Source organism: Athene noctua, chromosome 4, assembly GCF_965140245.1.
Source record: "Athene noctua chromosome 4, bAthNoc1.hap1.1, whole genome shotgun sequence".
In the NCBI taxonomy this organism is placed as follows: Eukaryota; Metazoa; Chordata; class Aves; order Strigiformes; family Strigidae; genus Athene; species Athene noctua.
Genome location: NC_134040.1, coordinates 55,892,116 through 55,909,789, shown reverse-complemented (window position 1 = coordinate 55,909,789; position 17,674 = coordinate 55,892,116). Strand labels below are relative to the sequence as shown.

Below are 17,674 nucleotides of genomic sequence, written 5' to 3'. Positions count from 1 at the left end.
TAAATGCATGCCTACAGTACTTCCTGTGTAAGGGTCTTGGAACATTTTTGGTCTTAGCACAAGCACTTCACAGCTCTGAGATCTGCCAGAGCAGTTAAGAAATGAGGTAAATTCTTAGAACACTCTCACTGGTCTGGACTGAATGAACAAATTCTAATGTGCCTGAATGACTGTCCTTGTCATTTGTCTTTCAGGTCCTCAGACTCCAACAGCCCCCAGCTGATCACATTGCAGCAGTGTAGGTGTTGCCATGAGGATCAGGAGGTGTCCTGTCTGCTTCACAGCTTGTCTTTTGGTCCTGCTGGGTAAACACCAGTGAGAGCCCAATATAGAGGCAGAGCACATGTTTTAAGAGAGCTGACAAGCCAATTCTTGCATATACATGCATCTGTGTAAGAGTACTCCAAGTCCAGGCGCCTCTGTGGCACTGCGTGGATGTAAGAACTGTTGCATGTGTGGGGTTAGACCATTTTTGAGAGATGATGCTCCGACGAGGTTTTATTCTATTTATTCCCCGACTTGTAGGCCTGCTGGTGGTGGCCTGTTGCTTGGTGTCTATTGTTTATATGTTGGCTTGCACACCCAAGGGTGACAACCAGCAGTTTGCCTTGCCCAGGGTGCACAGTCCGACTGTGAAGGAGGGATATGAAGCTATTCTGCAAGAGCGAGAAGAGCAACACCGCAACTACATTATCAGCTTGAAGAAACAAATTGCGCAGCTGAAGGCTGAGCTCCAGGGCAGGAGCGAGCAGCTTAAGAATGTGCAAGACCAGTACCCAGACCCCTTGAACATTCGGCTTGACCACAGCAACCCGGAGAAGGCCCAGGCTAACCTGCTGGCTTTCCTTCGTTCTCAGATAGACAAAGCAGAGGTGCACAGCGGTGTTAAGCTGTCCACGGAGTATGCAGCCGTGCCCTTTGAGAGCTTTACCCTGCAGAAGGTGTACCAGCTGGAGACAGGGCTGACACGCCACCCAGAAGAGAAACCTGTAAGGAAGGATAAGCGAGATGAGTTGATAGAGGTGATCGAGTTAGCTGTTGGGAGTTTGAACAATCCAGAAGGGGACATCAATGCAAAACACCGTGTATACACGGCCTCCGACTTCTTTGAAGGTTTGTATGCAGACAGCAGGTTAGAAGGCCCACATAGTGCTGGTGGGGGTTCTGACTGCATTGCTGAGGGAAACGGGTGTTATCTCAGAGCACAGAAGTCTGGGACAGCGTTAGTGCTGTGACACAGCGATGCTGTCTTGGGCACAGCTGCAGAATGGCAGCTTTCCTGGGGAACGGGACTTTGTGACAACAGAGCCTGCCAATCTCGTAGTGCACACCAATGTGTGCTCACAGCTCTCTAGTCATGGGCTTGCCTCAGAATTGGTAAAGCGAGGAGTGAATGACCAGGCTGCAATCCCAGATCTGTTACCAGTGTTAAGACTGACAACTGCAGTTCAAATCCAAACTCCAGCATTACCCTTACTTCCACCTGCACAGCTTTGTCAGAGTGGCAAGACATGTTTTGAGGACAGCAGCTGAGGAGCGCAATAACTCAGCTGGTATCACCTATAACTTCAAATGACTAGCGAAGATTAACCTAAAGCTAAACAGTCTTCACCCTCACATGTAACGCTGAGACAGTAAGTGTGGATTTTTAAAGTGCCATTTTTAACAGCAACCAATTTTTCAACCAATTTTTCTTTCACATCTTCTGTCACTAAAACCAAAGTGCTTACCTGTTTCCAGTCAGGATGCTTTTCCCCAGCCAGCCAGAGGCACCAGATGTATTCCAGGGGTTGTGATTGGTTGATACTTGTTCAGGTTAGCCCCTGCTGCATGGCAGCTCTGAGTTGAAAGCTCAGGAGCGTGTGCAGCAAAAACATGATATGCGACAAGATTTCACAGATCTTGTTTCCAAGGGCTCATGACTGTTTCTCATTCAGTAAGAGAGCTACATTTTTACTTGCAATATGGCTGTCTTAGATTCACTTCATAGGAACAGGCATGTTCCCTGCTTGTTGTTCAATAGTGTTGACTGTAAGATTTAATCCACAGCTGACCTAGCGGAATTTAATATAGGAGGCAAAACTGACTTCCTCCTCTTCAGATGTTTGTGGTGCAGACTTAGAGGTCATGTGGGTAAGATACCTACCCTTTATGGGATGACTGCTCTAATGTGCTGAACACAAGCCTCCATGCTTATCCCAAATCACTAGTGATTTTGCTGTGGATTGTTTTCTTAATCTAATATTTATGAATAGAGCAGAGCAAGATGCACCCTCCATGTGATGAGGACAAACTATTGCTGTTGTGCAATGGCCAGTTGTTCATTTCTACTCTCTGCGTGTGTTTCTCTGGTGATCATGGTATCAAGAGGTTCTTGAGGCTGTGCCGGTATATACCTTCAAGTCAGGCAGGTGCCTCCCACAGCAGGGATGTGGGTTGTTCAGACTGTGGAGGCCTTGTTGAGGCAGGTCCTGGCTCCCCTCTGGTTCAGGCTCTTCCTCCACACCAGTCAAATTCTTCTTGCTCAGACATGGGACCAGAGCACAGGCAGGGGACTGAGAAGTGCTGCTGGCTGCCAGCATGTGATCATGGAGCTACGTGCTTCCAGTCTCCTCCTTTCTGTCTGTTGTTCAGTTTATAATTTCAAAATATGTTTCTACTGTTTACTGTGGGAGCTGAACAAGCATGTATGGCTGGCACCAGCTCTTTCATAGGGAGAGCAGGAGAGGAAAGGAGGAGTTATTTCCTGCCACACATTGCTTAATATTCCATTAAAGTTACCCTTTTGCTTAGAGCCTGCTTTTACGCACAATCAAGGGTCTTTGCCTAGGTATCAGTGCTCTCCTTGGGGAACAAGGCAGAATCTGGTGTGCAGAAAAGCATGGGGAAGGGATGTACAGTGCTGTGCTGGCTCTGTGGAGGTTTTTTATGCACCAACAGCCTTTCTGGCTTTCACATACCATGGTGAAATAATCCAGAGGGAGGAAGCCCTGCATGTCACTTGGAACTCAAGAATCTGGAGCCCTGCATGCAGTTCAGTCTGAGTTCCAGAAACCTTCCTTGTGTCCAAGGGGACTGCAGGGCAGGCCCTTGCTTCTGTAGCTGCAAGGTAACACATTCTCATTCTTACTCAGTAGTGCAAACTGAATTGTTTGCAAATGCAAGCATCCATGAATTGGTGCTGGAAACAAAGAGCTGATTTGGCAGATTTCCCTGCAGAGTTCCTTTCAAAGTCTCTGTCATCTCTTGGCAGTCTTTTTTCCCCCAACCTCCATTCTCCAAGAATGGCAAAAACTGCCGATCAAAGCATGAACAAATCCATTGCTCTGTATAACTTGAGCAGGAGAAAGGAGGACTGAGTTTTCTGTTCCAGTTCTGCATTTCAAATACGGTTTGGACTCGGAACTTGTTTTGGAGACAGCACTGCCTACACAACAAGTTAGTAACGGCTGGATTCCATGGCAGCTTCTGGCAGCTTCGTACCAATCCGGCAACACAGCAACTGTGAGAGGTGCTACCCAGCCAGCAAATACAGATGTTTTCATTTTCTGGAACTGCCCAGGGTAGCTGGAGCTTTCTGGGAGATGTGGCCCAGATCTGCACTGAAAGTAATACCACTTTAACCCTGTAAACTTTTTATCTTCCAGCTGTAACAGCACACAAAAACTGTATGCATCCTTTATGTTAAAGGTGGGGCTACTGCCCTCATCTTAAGGTTGAGCTGGTGGAAGGGTGTGCTGAAATGAAAATGAGGTAATTGGGGGCAGAGACAAGATTCAAAACATGAATGGCTGCTCTTGATATGTGAGACTTTTGTCTTTGTTTCCACGCTATTCGGCGAAGCATTTGACACCAGTTTTACTCAAGTGTTGCTGAACCCAAGTCTTACTAGCATATAGAGTGGTACAAATTAATCTTGTTTGCTTGGGCCCCTGTGTTGATTTTTCTGTTCTTGTGGGTCACATCTGGTACCTGCTATAATTTTTTCCGGACTAATTCATTGCTAACATATGCCAATAGGCAGGGTGGTGGTGTGGTGTAATAAATGTGATTGGGGTCTGCATCTCTTCCTCTTTTCCATTTTGTTCCTTTATTCTTGTCTTTGCAGAGGGAAAATATTTCTTCAAACATTTCTTACATTTAAGGAAAAATGTTTTGTCTCTGTAGCTGGGATCTCTTAAAATAAGTGTTGCATCCTCTGCAGTTTCTAGACAGAACCACTTGTGCGTGGGAATTAGACTGTGACCCTAGTACCTTCTAGCTGAGCTAAACTCCTTCTCAGCAGATTTGCTGTTACATGAAATTTGGATAGGATTCTCAGACAGTTCTCCTTCCAGGAGTAATAGCTGACACGTGGTGGAATTTTCCATTTTTTTCTTATTCAAAACCAAGAGAACCGCACCTTCTCCCTGGGGCCCAAAATCTATCCATCTGGCTGCTGCTCTGCTCTGCTTCTCTCTTTACAGAGGCACTTGGACTGTTCAGCTGCTATAATCCTCCCCTCTCCCCCTTATTCCTCCCACTTCTATACCAAGTTCACTCGTTTTCTGCCATGAATAGTTAGTAAGAAACAGCATGGGAAAGATCAGAAATTTCTGTGTATTATAAGCAGGCAAAGGACTGCACTGTTTCCAATAGAATGCCAGTTGCTCAGTGGGGAGAACAACAATTCTGGTCATTAATTTGTGTAAATGGCATCAGAGCTGTATAGATTTGGAAGTAGTTCATTTTCTCAAAGATGGAGATAATAATTTGGAGACTCTGACAAGCCTGAGTGGTGTGTTCCATAAGTGAATGTAATCACTGTCTGGTGATACTCTTTCCCAACAGGAACAGTTCCAGAAGATCCCTGACTTGCTTCAGAAATGCCCTGCCATGGCACTGTCAGTTATGCTGTATTGTAAGTTTTCCTATCTGAAGTATGTGGCTGTCTAGTGACTGGAATTTTAAATAAGGTCTTGGACGTGAATGAAAAGGAGTAGCTTTTCTTTCTCAAATTGACAGCTACTGGTGGTGGACTACCTGATGCAGTTTTGCCCTGGAAGCTTATTAGAAGGGATGATGCTCTTCCTCAAAGGATAAGATGCTGTATTTTACTGCATGTGAAGTGGGAAGACCACCATAATATTGAGTTAAAATGGGGACAATGAATGCTGATAAATCCTAGTAGCAGTTCCTACAACATCTAACAGAATATAAACAAAGAGCACAGGCTCAGGGAGTGTTTCTATTGAGAGTGTAGGACCTGAAACCTATGGTCTGTGGAAATGAGGCTAAAATTGTCATCTACTCAACAGCATTTTGTTAATGTTGCATGGCTCTTTGCTAGTTATCAGTTCCATGTAGATTGATTGCCTGCCCTGCTGGATAGAGATCAGGTATTTTCCATTTCTTTAGAGAGCCCTGGGAATTGCTACTCTGAAGACTGGACACTTACTGCTCTTTAGTCAACCCTTCAGCCCAGATCTTTTTTTGCTTTTTACTTGTCCTTTTCCTTCATTTTAAGGCCAATCTCCCTGTTGACCCAAAGCTCCTGTTCACTTGTTTACACTGGGTTTGAGAGAGTTTTGTTTACACAGGCTTTGAGTTTTCTCCCTGCCTCTGAAAGAAATGGTGCATATTCGGAAACATAGATGCTGTAATGGAAGCAGTAGATGATCTGTTAACCTTTTTTCCATAGTGAACATCCAGCCTTTCTCAGGCTTTCATTTCAGGAGAAACCTTTTAAGGAAAGAAGTTTTTTGTTTTACTTTTTTGAGACTACATTTTTTCCCTCCTTGTAGCTCATATCTTAGAATTGAGGCTGCTTGATGCATCTTTCTGAATCACATATAAAGTCCTGATTGCATGAATGAAGTAGTGCCTTTGGAAATGGAAAAATCTTATGAAAGGCAGGATGTTCTGCTGGGTGAGTCCCCGGAGTGACTCAAGACATTTAGGCTCATTTCCAAAACTCACTGCCTAACCTTGGCAAATCACTTTGTTCTCTGCTTCTAAAAAGAAGATACTTTAAAAAGGAAAGAAGATACTTAATAAAATAAAAACAAATGGTTTAAATATGCATCAAGAATAACCACATTTAGTTACATGCATTAACTCTGCATTCAATTCTCTTAAAATGTTAGGATTATAAATTCTGGGATTAACATCTTTCGTGAGGGAACCTTGCCTTCACCAGAGATGCTTGTTTTTAGCTGTAGTAGAAGTTCTGAACAAGAACAAAACTGCAGAGTTAGAAGCGGCCTCTGTTGTTGTGTGTATAGCAAGGGGTCCCAACACTGGTTCTGCTTTAAGGTGCTTCATGCTTGTTTGACAAAGCTCCTTTTATTCCACAAATGTAGTATGTATCTCTGGGGAAGTGGTATTTGTGGCATCATTGTTTCTTGACTGGGGTAGAAGAGGATGTAGAAAGAAAGACTTCGAGATGTTGTGTGTTAGATATTATTAAATTGGTTAATTTAATTTAGATCTTTGTTATTATGAAAAATGTCTGTTCACTCTGTCAAATGTGAAACAGTCCTATCTATTTCTCTCTAGAGAAAATACAAATCAGATTTAATTTAGATTTTTGTTTAGCTTGATGTCAAAAGGCTACCTTAACCTTCCAGAACACAAACTTTATTGGCAAGACCTGTGTTCAAAAACTGCCTGAGTAAGTGAGTGCACTCAGCAACACACTCGGATCATCAGGAGGCTTCCTGTAAAAATAAATGGGTGAGCGGACTTCAAAAGGCCAGATTTCCATTTTCTGGCCACCAGGAGGAGGAAATGCAGGGAATGTTAGGTCACCATTCAGGTGATCTGAAGTGCAGGCTCAAGTTAGGTAAGAGATGTAGTTCATGGTCTGCACCTTGGGCAGGCTATATAGAAAAAGCTAGGGGGAGTCAAGGTCACAGATTTAAGAGAATAATGAGCTGCTGTCTCACTAGATTCATCTCCTATGCTGGAGGGAGGATTGGAGCATTCATTGAATCAGCTTATATTAAAAATAAAACATGAAATGAATAACAGATCAGTAAATCTACATATAGTACTCACCAACTGAAGTGTTCAGGAAGAATAAACCACAAAATTATAGTGAAGATAAGACAGTCCATAAAACTCTGGCCAGTTAAAATCACACTTCATTAGTCTTTTGTGTGTTCTGGACGTACCAGTGTAAAAGCTACAACAGAAGAAATTATGTCACTTTGCTGTTCAAAGAAACCTTTGACCCAGACCTTCACAAGAAATACAGACAGAGCCGACAGTGTTGGATGCACAGCAGTGTTACACATGACTAAGATTTTTTTTAAAAAGCATTATTTTGGTCAAGCTGTTCTTCATAACCAGATGGGGAGGAAAAAAAAAAAAAAAAAAGAAGAAATAAGTCAAGCAGAGGAGTTGTCTTCCAGATGTGTTTTTCTTGTCTCTTGAGTTTCTGCAAGAGCTGGAAGGCAATGCAATTATACTCTTCTACTGATACTCTTCTACCGATAAATATCTACTAGGATATTTACAGTGGCTTAACAAGTAGTTAGAATTAGCATTTATTTATTCCTTCTTAAACCTAACAGATATAACTATGAAAGTGCTTTATTGCAATATGCACTGCAGGGACTGAAGTGTCATTTAGAGTGGGTAAAATCCATGGTCTTTTTGCCAACTTTATCTCATTTAAGGTATCAGAATAGCTTTTCAATGGGGCATGACTTTTATAGTTCAATCCAGCCCTCAGCATGGGATCAATTTCACCCATCAAGTGTGTTAAAAGTTCATTCCATACAGGAAATAAGTACATGCTTGTAAGAATTAAATATTCTTGGAGACAGTCTAAGGCAGACTGTGTCTTGGTCTAGCCTCTGACAAACTCCATAGTGTCATCCTTGCAGACCATTATTTGCCCAGGAGTGGGCATCATTGCCACAAAGAAAGTAAAAGTCTTTTGAGAGTTGTGTAACAGGAGAGCTTTGTCTTGGTTGACAGTGGGTGAAGTTGGTGGATGCTGGGGCCTAGTTGCATTAGTTTTCTTAGGGGACTTTCCAGAGAACCTCCCAGAAAGGAGGAAATGAATGTGCTCATCAAGAAATTGCTTTTCTGGGAAATGGCCTAATCACTCATATGCAGAGAGGCAGGCTGCCTTTTGTAGTCTCTCTGCATCACCATTACCATGCATGCCTGCAGCGTGCAATTGGAGCAGTCTGAAAAATAAGGACAGTATGTCTGCTGGGTTATACTGAGTGTGAGCAATTGGTAACCTTCAGGGGTTTGTAACTCAGCCAAGCCTAGGAATGTGCCTCGGAGAATACTAAATAGCTCCTGCAACCCAGGGCTGTGTCCCTGCCAGAGTGACAGCCTCCTCCAAATGATGGTGGATTCTGTACTGGTTTAAAAGTATCTTATGCTTCTGCTGCATTTTCAGCTTAGGTGTAAGACATGAAGACTGCATCCATTTTTTTCTTTTTATTTGCACCAGGAGCCCATCTTTAATCCAAAATCTCCTCTCTTTTCTTTTCACACAGGGATCTACCGCACAGAAAAAGACAAAGGCACGTTGTATGAGCTGACTTTCAAAGGAGACACAAAACATCAGTTCAAGAAGATTGTTTTATTCCGGCCATTCGGTCCTGTAATGAAAGTGAAAAATGAAAATGTCAATATGGCTGACACACTTATTAATGTCATTGTGCCTTTGGCCAAGAGAGCAAGCAAATTTCGGCAGTTCATGCAGAATTTCAGGTGGGTTTCCATTCCAGTGCTGCCTTTGTTTTTTTTTACTTGGAAAGTAAGATGCAATTTCAGGAGTTATTAAGGCCTCGGTCAGTAAAAATCATTCTATTTTTACATAACATTTCATTGTGCTGTTAAGTCATTTGTGAGATTATAGAGACTATTGAAAGGCATTTGGCTGCTTAATGCATTGTGTTTAGCACTAAAGGAATTATATTCTAGTCATCGGGGTTTCTGATTTGCATGCACCTGATTTATGTGTCTCAATCTGTTTTGTTGGGGCACACATGACTGTGTTAACATGAGAATTTCATGCCATTAGTTGCAAAGGAACATCTCTAAGGAAAAAGGGAATCAGTGCTCGGAGAAACTTTGTCAGGCTCTATTAGAGAAAAGATTAAGGCAATAAGAGGTAAGGAGGAAATGTATTTGAACTTTCAGGATATTTACTTTCAAATTTCTTTTATTTTTCAACACAGAGATGATGTTTGGAGGAAGAATTTCATTGAGATGTAACTTTAAATAGCTGCCCAGAAAAAACTGTGTTAGCAACAGATACTGACTCTTACAATGGGATTTTTATTTCTTAATCACAGACGTCTAAAAATAGTCTCCTTGTCTAAATTAGCCATCTGATAGATACTTGTTTTAGAATGGGAGAAATCACCCTCTGGTCATGGTGATGTCTCTGCTGATTATAGATGAACTCTTGCTGACTAAAGTTTGTGCAAGTGAGGCATGGTGTCTAGTATTAATTCAGATTGGTCCTACCCTTAGGCTACAGGCTTGATCTCTGGTTGATACTTAGATTTTAGTAAACGTTTCTTAACAAAATGACAAAGACCTAAACTCTGGAATATCTGTTACAAAAAATCAAGGTTAAAAGGTAGGGTATGTATAGCTGCTTTAAAATCCTCTTTCTCATATTGTCCTAGGTGCTGTAGTTTTTCCCTGCCTGATCATTCTTCCTAGGACTAGGTGGCCTTTTTTAACAGCGTCCTATTAACACTTCTTAGAGAGTTTTTTCCTAATCTGCCTGAAAGATAGCCTTCTGTCCAATCTGATAGAGAGACAGTGAGCCCCTTTGTCAGGACAAGGATCTTTATTGTGGAGTTATGCCCTCAGGAATGCCTTCCAAGCTTCACCCTACTCTGCCTTCCCCGGTGGATATAGGTTACTGGAGGAAGCTAACTTCTGAGACAAGTCACAAATCTGTCTCTATTCTCTAGGGAAATGGGCATTCAGCAGGATGGGAGAATTCACCTCACTGTAGTTTACTTTGGAAAAGAACAAATGAATGAAGTCAAATCGATACTTGAAAACACCTCCAGGTAAGTACCTGAATATCTGATGTATGCTGTTCATACACAGCAATTGTACCACAAATCAGAGACTAGATAGCTGTCCAAACTTGTAGTTGTGCCAAAAAGTTCTAAACTGTTTTGGAGAAGACAGCTGTCTTTCCTTTGTATCAGATAAAAACAGTGTTACTCTGACAGTCACATATCTGTGGTTTTGTGATGTTGGTTTTTAGAACCACAAAGCAGAGTTTACTGAACTTACCTCAGGGCAGCTTTCTTTTTCCACACTGGTAACTTCTTTACTGTTTTTGAAAGTGGCTTTAACTATTAGGACTAAAAGTTGACTTTCAAAGTCAGGTGCAGGCAATTTCTGTAGGGCACGCAGGAACTTTTGGCCAGGTCTGGTCTATTGTGTTTGCTTGCATAGCTGTGTTTATCAAGATCATGAGGCAGTGTAGCCTTTTGCTATCATCTCCCTGTGGGAAAAAGACCCTTGTATAGATACAGTAATACAACCACAGGTATTTTATATTTGCCTACTAAAGATATTTTTGTCCATCTAAGCCTTGTTGGGATTTTTGTGAGGACTGACCAAAGAATGTCTGTGACAGAAATGCTAGCGTAGGAGTACACAGGTCAAGCTCTGAATGTAGACATAGTAGAAGATTCAAAGAGGACATCTCTTCCCTCAAACTGCTCTCAGAACTGTGGTACTACAGATTTTGAAGTTAATTGTTTCATACTGGGTTCCTGTCCCCACTTGTATGAAGAGCTGGAAGGACAGGGTAAGTTGCTGAATATTTTCCTTCTCCTAGGTCAGCAAACTTCAAAAACTTCACCTTCATCCAGTTGAACGAAGAATTTTCCCGGGGCAAAGGATTAGATGTTGGTGCTCGATTTTGGAAAGGAAACAATGTTGTTCTCTTTTTTTGTGACGTGGACATATACTTCACAGCTGAATTCCTGAACTCCTGTAGATTGAACACGCAGCCAGGTACTGGTACTCATGAAGTGTATTGTCTTTCAATAGATTTTTACCTGCTGTGTAACAGCCTTCACCAGAATATTCTTGTCTTCATTGGTAATGAAGCTGCTGTAAATCATTCTTGAAACTTAGAGAACTAATTAAGACATCTATAAAAATCCCATTGCTGGTTGGGTTTTGAAAGGTTATAACACTTCTGCTCCCACTGTGATTGAATTTCTTGCCTTCAACATCTGTTATTTCTGGAACAGGATTGTTTTGTTAATTTTATCCTCACACTCACATTCTCATGCAAAGAACATAGGCTCAGTCCAAAACTTGTGTGACTTTGTCTGGATTTGGTCTGCCCTGGACAGCATCTTGTAAGAGAGAGAAGTTTTAATAAGCTTTTTTTAAAAAAGAACCCATTGTCATTTCTAGGGAAGAAGGTGTTTTATCCTGTTCTCTTCAGTCAGTATAACCCCAGTATAATTTATGGCCACCGTGATTCCATCCCATCTTTAGAACAGCAGCTGGTAAGTACGTTGTTTCTCTGAATGCCTGCTTTTATTTGGACAAAGCATTTTTTAAAGGTGCATGTGCTCTTGGGTAATATTTCCCTATTCTTTGTGCACAGTGACTACCGTACAGACAAAATTAACTACAACAGTCACCTTACTGTAAGTTCTGCAGTTAATTTTCACAGGAAAGTATCTCAGTACTGCTTATTTTAACCATTGTTTGATGTTTTATACATGGAACCTAAGAACTTAGATTGTGTCTGTTCCTCTGCCAGAAGGGATTTTCTAATAGCAAACAGTTCCTTCGTGGTGTGCTGTTTTGGGGTGACAGTCCCTGATCTTGCTCTGATTTCTTCCTTGCACTGAATAGTTTCTTTGCTTGCATCTTGAAGAGCTAACGTTTGTAAAAAGTATAAATATCCTTAGATGAGTCAGTGAAAACAGAATTCCAGGGGATGTCAGAGTTATTCCCCCACTTACTTGAACACCTACAGTGGCTTTTCCCATCCCACAGTTCACGATTAAATTGTCTGTGAGCAGAGACTGTGTTTCTGAAGTGTACTATGTTGTCTCAGAGTCAAATGATATGCTTGGATCTGTCCCTTCTGGCTTTAATCTGGCACTGCTATAACACAGCATAACTCCACTGATTTCCATCTCAGCTGCTTATCTTTGGTGGAGAACAAAGCATTCTTTTTAAAAACATTTCTATAAGGCATATGACTAAGACATGTAGTTAAACCCAGGTGAATCTCCTTGATGAGGAGGAAGCTGCTGTGAGGAAGAAGCAGAGCATGCAGAAAAGAGGTTCACATGAATGCTAGTGGCAGAGCCATTGCTTGGCACTGCTGCAGAAGCTATTCTCCACCCTCTTGTGCTCTGGCATTGCATTATCTTGAAGGTAAAGGGGTGATGGAAGTGGTGGCTTTCCCTTTATGTACACCCTCCACTCTTGCTTCTCTCCAGGTCACAGTCCTCTGCCTGCTAGAGCTGGTAAGTGGCTGAATTTTCAAATTGAAGCGTAAGCCAGCTATACAAATTCAGTGGGTTCCTCTGAGTCAGGTCCCAGTCTGCTGCAGCTGCCTCTCTTCCTGCCAGGCACTGCACCTATCGGGGCTCATCCTGTCCCAGGCTGGACACTGTCTCCAGAGCATTCCAGCTACTGTTGTTCTTAGTAGGTAAGAATTAGGGGTGTTGTGATCCCAGCAACAGTCACAGCTGAAGAAGATTGCTAGGGTCTGACTCCAGTCTTCTATCATCACCACCCCCACACTGTGCAATCCCTCTAGAAAAATCAGGAATGCGAGTTTGAAAAGTCCACCCCAAATATTTTAAAATATTTTTTTTGTCTACTGCTCCCTGTGTTATCCAACAGGTAGCCAGAAAGTCTTTTACTGAAGAGTCTGGAAAATCCTTTCCACTGTTCTTTTTCTCAGAGGAAACTTTTCCTGCTAATACCATGGGACTCATGTTAGCTCCTCTCTCTCTGATGAGAGCCCATCAGGGATCCTCAGGCTTGTAAGCACTGTGCTTAGGAAATGGAGTTGAGCTCTCAAAGTAGCATAAATTCCACAAAGTACATTGTCGGGATTGTGCAAATATTTATAGCTAGCATTTGAATCGTAAAATGTAATGCTTATGTCAGAAAAGCTTCTTGACTTAAAGAAGTACTGCCAATCTCATTTTTATGTAGATTTTTATATTTTCAGCCCACATTAGTTCCCAGGCATGAGGCCAGCCAGGTCTGTGCCATTAAAACAAGGCAGTGTTAGCTCTCTGTCCTGGTACTCAGGCTGCTGAGAAAAAAAAAAAAAAAGCCTTCAGAAATCTTTCAAAGAATTTGATTTGTGCAGCAGCCACTTGCACTAATGGCAAATAATAATGCTAATGCATACGGGTAGCTTGCGGTAAAGGCATCGTTATGGAGATTTCTTGTTACAGTACAGACTTGACAGATACAGTCTTGTTTCCTTTTAACTGACCTCTCCAGTGGCTTGGCTTTTTCAAGGAAAGGAGAAATAAGAAAATTTTAAAATACCTCATTAAAATAAATTTTAAAAAAACCCAACATTGAAGTGACAAGGATTATGAACAAAGAGGGGAGACATGAATGAGAAATCAGGAGAGACTATTTTGGAAGAGGCTTTTTTGATAAAAGAAATGCTGGCATTTGTAAATCCAGAAATGGAAATTCTGGCTCCTCATCTTCTGTAACTTTGTTTCAAGTGAAGCCAAAGGTTTCAAAATAGCTGCTGAGGGGTAGGTTTGTAACCAGACCTTCAAGAGTGTGAAGTACTGCTGACTTGCTTAGAGGTTTTAAATGCGCTTGAAACTCTTGGATATCTCACCAGATTGGGTTAGGTCACACACACACATGAATCATGACCTTAGGGATCTATACTTGGATATCTGCTTTTGAAAATTTTAGCCGTGATTTCTCACTGCTGATTTTTCACCTGTAATACATAACATTTTCATGGTCCATCTCAGTAATATAGACTGCACATTCATTATTACAAAGGCTTTTATGGGCTATATATCTACTGCCTATCACTTCTGGACTTCAATTTTAGCTGGATTTAGCAGTTCTGTAGTGGAAAACTATTCTTACCACTTTCCTAACTTTTGTCAAAATTAAGGCAATCAAAAAGCTGTCAGTTGTATGATCAGATCAGAACCACAGTTTTCTTCCAGAGCTCTTGTGCTCCACAATCCAGATGCTACCATCTGCTCTACAGCAGAGTCTGGCTTCCCTGGTTTACCAGTATGCTTCTTACATCAGATTTGAATCCTGCAGAAACTAACGATTTTGAAGGTCGTTTTGCCTGTGAAGAAGCAAACTCCAGAGAGTGATGTGATACTGCTCCACTTGGTCTACAACAGCAGGAGTAGAGTGAAATCTGATCATTCCAGATCAGGGGTTTATCTATAATAGCTAATGACATGGCTGGTTTTGGGGGGCAGAAACATGCAATGAGTATCTACAGAAACTGGTTCAGGATCAGACATGGATTTACATGGGAAAGAATAAAACACAGTTTCTCCTAATTCTGACCACATTCAGGGATTTGTCTGCTGCTCACAGTGAAAGCATTTCTGCTCCTATATAAACATTCCTTTCCCTCCATGCAGATTATTAAAAAAGAAACTGGATTTTGGAGAGACTTTGGTTTTGGGATGACTTGCCAGTACAGATCTGATTTTATCAACATAGGTAAGAAAAGTACACCCCAATATGTCTGCCTTTTAACTGAAATATAGAAAATTGTGATGACCTTCCCTTTCTTGGCCAGTGTGCCTATGCCTCTAATTTCCATCAGTGCTCTGGTAAGTTTATCAGACTATTGCTAAGTGCCATAAAGGTTATCAGAATCTAAGCACTGTTTGGTACAAATAAAGCGATTTTGTCTGACAGTGAAATACCTGAAGCTAAGAAATTTGGACCCTTTGGTGTTGGCAGAAAGTATGGCTGTTTTAAAGGGTTGACTGGAGCCAGAGAACAGCTGTAGTGCAATTATAAGCATTAAGTTTGCTAGTATATATTTCTAGTTTTGGATTTTGTTTGTGTCAGGTGGCTTTGATCTGGACATTAAAGGCTGGGGTGGTGAAGATGTACATCTGTATCGCAAATACCTTCACAGCAACCTCATCGTGATCCGAACGCCTGTCAGGGGTCTTTTCCATCTGTGGCATGAAAAGCAATGTCTGGATGAGCTGACACCAGAGCAGTACAAAATGTGCATGCAGTCCAAGGCCATGAATGAGGCTTCTCATGGCCAGCTTGGTATGCTTGTTTTCAAGCAAGAAATTGAGACACACCTGCACAGACAGAAACTGAGCAGTAAGAAGACATGAAGCCAGAAAAGGAGGCCAAAAGTCTCTGAATTGGACTATAAGGTGATTTGGAAAAGAGCTGCTAACAAGAAAAGAAGAGTAAAACTGAAAGAGGATGGAGATTCCAGTAGGATGGCACCAAAAGAAGATGAGGGAAAGTGCTGCTTCTGTTTTTTTTCTTAACAGGCTTTTCAAGTACTCCATTAGCCCAACTGTTCAGCATTTGCTTCTGGGGGAGACTTGAACACTTGATTAGATTCAAGATCATGGAGACAATGAACAGTACATAAATGCCAGTGTGGTATGCACAATAACAAATGGATGTGCTCTTCCACAGAAATGCTTGTAAGATGTGTACAGTTATTTAAAGGAATGACCCTTTGGTGGGCCAGTAATAATGAGTTATTTTCTACATCTAACCTGACATTTAAAAAGGGCTACTTTTGCGTAAGTACAGAGCTCCTGCTCTGAGAAGGACATCCAATTTTTAATCATGGTTAAGCTGGAGTGACCAAAAATCTTTTTCCCTTAAGGGGTTGGGCTGGGGGGACAGCAGCAGTACACTGACAGTGTATTTCCAGTTCATTCAGAGGGAAGAGTCATCTCAGAAAGTCCTTTTGAATATTAGGAAAGAGAAAGCCCTACCTGTCAAAGTGTGATGTTTCAAAAACACTGGAGGGTAGTGTTTGTTCTCTTCTGTGGACAGTGAACCAAAAGCAATGAGCCATGTCTGTATCACATGAATCGGATGGTGTATTTCTGCTTTAGAATACTGTAAGTATCTAAAGACGTATTTTTAAATGAAGTTGGTTTTTCTTGCGAATTATTTTGTCATACTTCAGGTTTTCTACTTCTAGCCTTACTAGGAGGTATTACAGCCTTCCGACACTTGGAAAATGCTCTGCAGATCTGTGCTTCCTGTGGATGAGAACTGGGTTCAGATAAATGATTTTTCTATATAACCTGGGTGCTGGAAGGCAGAAGCTTTACCATGGTGAAGAAAAGGAAATACCTATCAACTTGCAGTACTGATTTAGCAGGAGGCTTTAAACTCTGAATGTCAGATACCAAAACTGATGAACGTTTTCTGACTTTATACCAAAGGATTCCTTCTAAACCAAATACAGAATCTTTCCCAGGGCATAGCAAGCTTTTTGTAATTAACAAAATAAATTTTTGTGATGGATTACTGGACCCTGCAAATTCTCTTATGATAATTACAGTTGCATCCTAAAAATTAGTCTCCTTCTTAATAGATCTTTTTTCAATTGCCTAAAACTCTTGAAAGCAGGAGTTACTGCTCTTATAAAGCATTTTCTTTTAATGCTGATTGCTGTTTATCATTTTAATGTATACTAGCCAACAAAAACTGCATGGGCTTGGAAATCCCATTTGCTTACCTAAATGCTGTTTCTCCAAGAGGTCTCTTTGTTTTATAGCTTCAGATTAATTCAAAGCAGTCTGAAACCAGATTCTAATTTGGGTTTTGGCTTGTAAAATCTGGGGGAAGAAATATAGAAGATAGCACTGAACAATGAATAAAATGCTATTTGTCGGGCCACTGTGTGGTAGGAAGCACACTTATGGACCTCTTTGAAAGCATTGCATGCAGAATCTGCAGACAGAGACCATACTATTGTAAGTACCTTTTCTCTTGACACATGTTTACATGTGTTTGTCTTTTGTTGAAGGCAAATGACCGGCATTGCTCTTCCCTTGTGGATAACCAAATGGCCAAAACCACTGCAAAAGTATAAAAAGAATGGAAACTCTGTGTGCTTAAAAAACCCAAACCCTAAATACATCACTTACCATAAAAAGTCAGCAAAGACTCAAGTAGGTCCTCCAAAGAACATTTTTGTTCCCAGAATACTTGATAAATTGTTTATAAAGGGCTTTGTTTTGATGGAGTAGCCACAAATACTATGCAGTAGGAGGAGACAGGCATGGCTTGTGGAATGCGTATGAGAGCTATGGTAACTGAACTGCTCCAAGGTGATAGTTGTTCCTACAGTGCCACTTAACCTCGATTTGAAATGGAGTGGTGTATATTATGAAAGTTTCGTAATCATAACCTGCCTGAAGCCTAGCTTTAACTATTTCTATGATGTTTTTTCATTATCTTCCCTTAGGTTTCCCAAAGATCTCAGCAGCTTAATGTAACTTTGAGGCTGACCACAGCTGTAGAGCAAGACTAGAATAGGTCGTCTTCAGAGGTCCCTTCAAACCTATATGAGTTTCTAGTTCTAAGTACTAGGCACCTGTAAATTCAACACTTTATTACTTTGGGTGCCTTAGCAAGCACATCATCCAGCCTCTGTCAGACTATCACAAGTTACGTTTTT

The 17,674-nt window shown here is 41.3% G+C and overlaps 1 protein-coding gene across 2 annotated transcripts in view; it reads left to right on the top strand.

The window, feature by feature from the left end:
- Positions 1–16,460, top strand: part of CSGALNACT1 (chondroitin sulfate N-acetylgalactosaminyltransferase 1) — a 45,702-nt gene extending 29,242 nt beyond the window's left edge. Inside the window, exons 4-11 of one of the 2 annotated variants that reach the window (XM_074903962.1) lie at positions 195–1,113; positions 8,502–8,718; positions 9,939–10,040; positions 10,826–11,004; positions 11,416–11,510; positions 12,462–12,488; positions 14,628–14,709; positions 15,067–16,460. In XM_074903962.1, the coding sequence (XP_074760063.1) occupies positions 480–1,113; positions 8,502–8,718; positions 9,939–10,040; positions 10,826–11,004; positions 11,416–11,510; positions 12,462–12,488; positions 14,628–14,709; positions 15,067–15,350 (1,620 nt within the window). In that variant the 5' untranslated portion in view covers positions 195–479 and the 3' untranslated portion in view covers positions 15,351–16,460. The remainder of the gene's footprint in view (positions 1–194; positions 1,114–8,501; positions 8,719–9,938; positions 10,041–10,825; positions 11,005–11,415; positions 11,511–12,461; positions 12,489–14,627; positions 14,710–15,066) is intronic. The other variant, XM_074903963.1, reaches the window with a different exon arrangement.
- Positions 16,461–17,674: the final 1,214 nt, after the last annotated feature.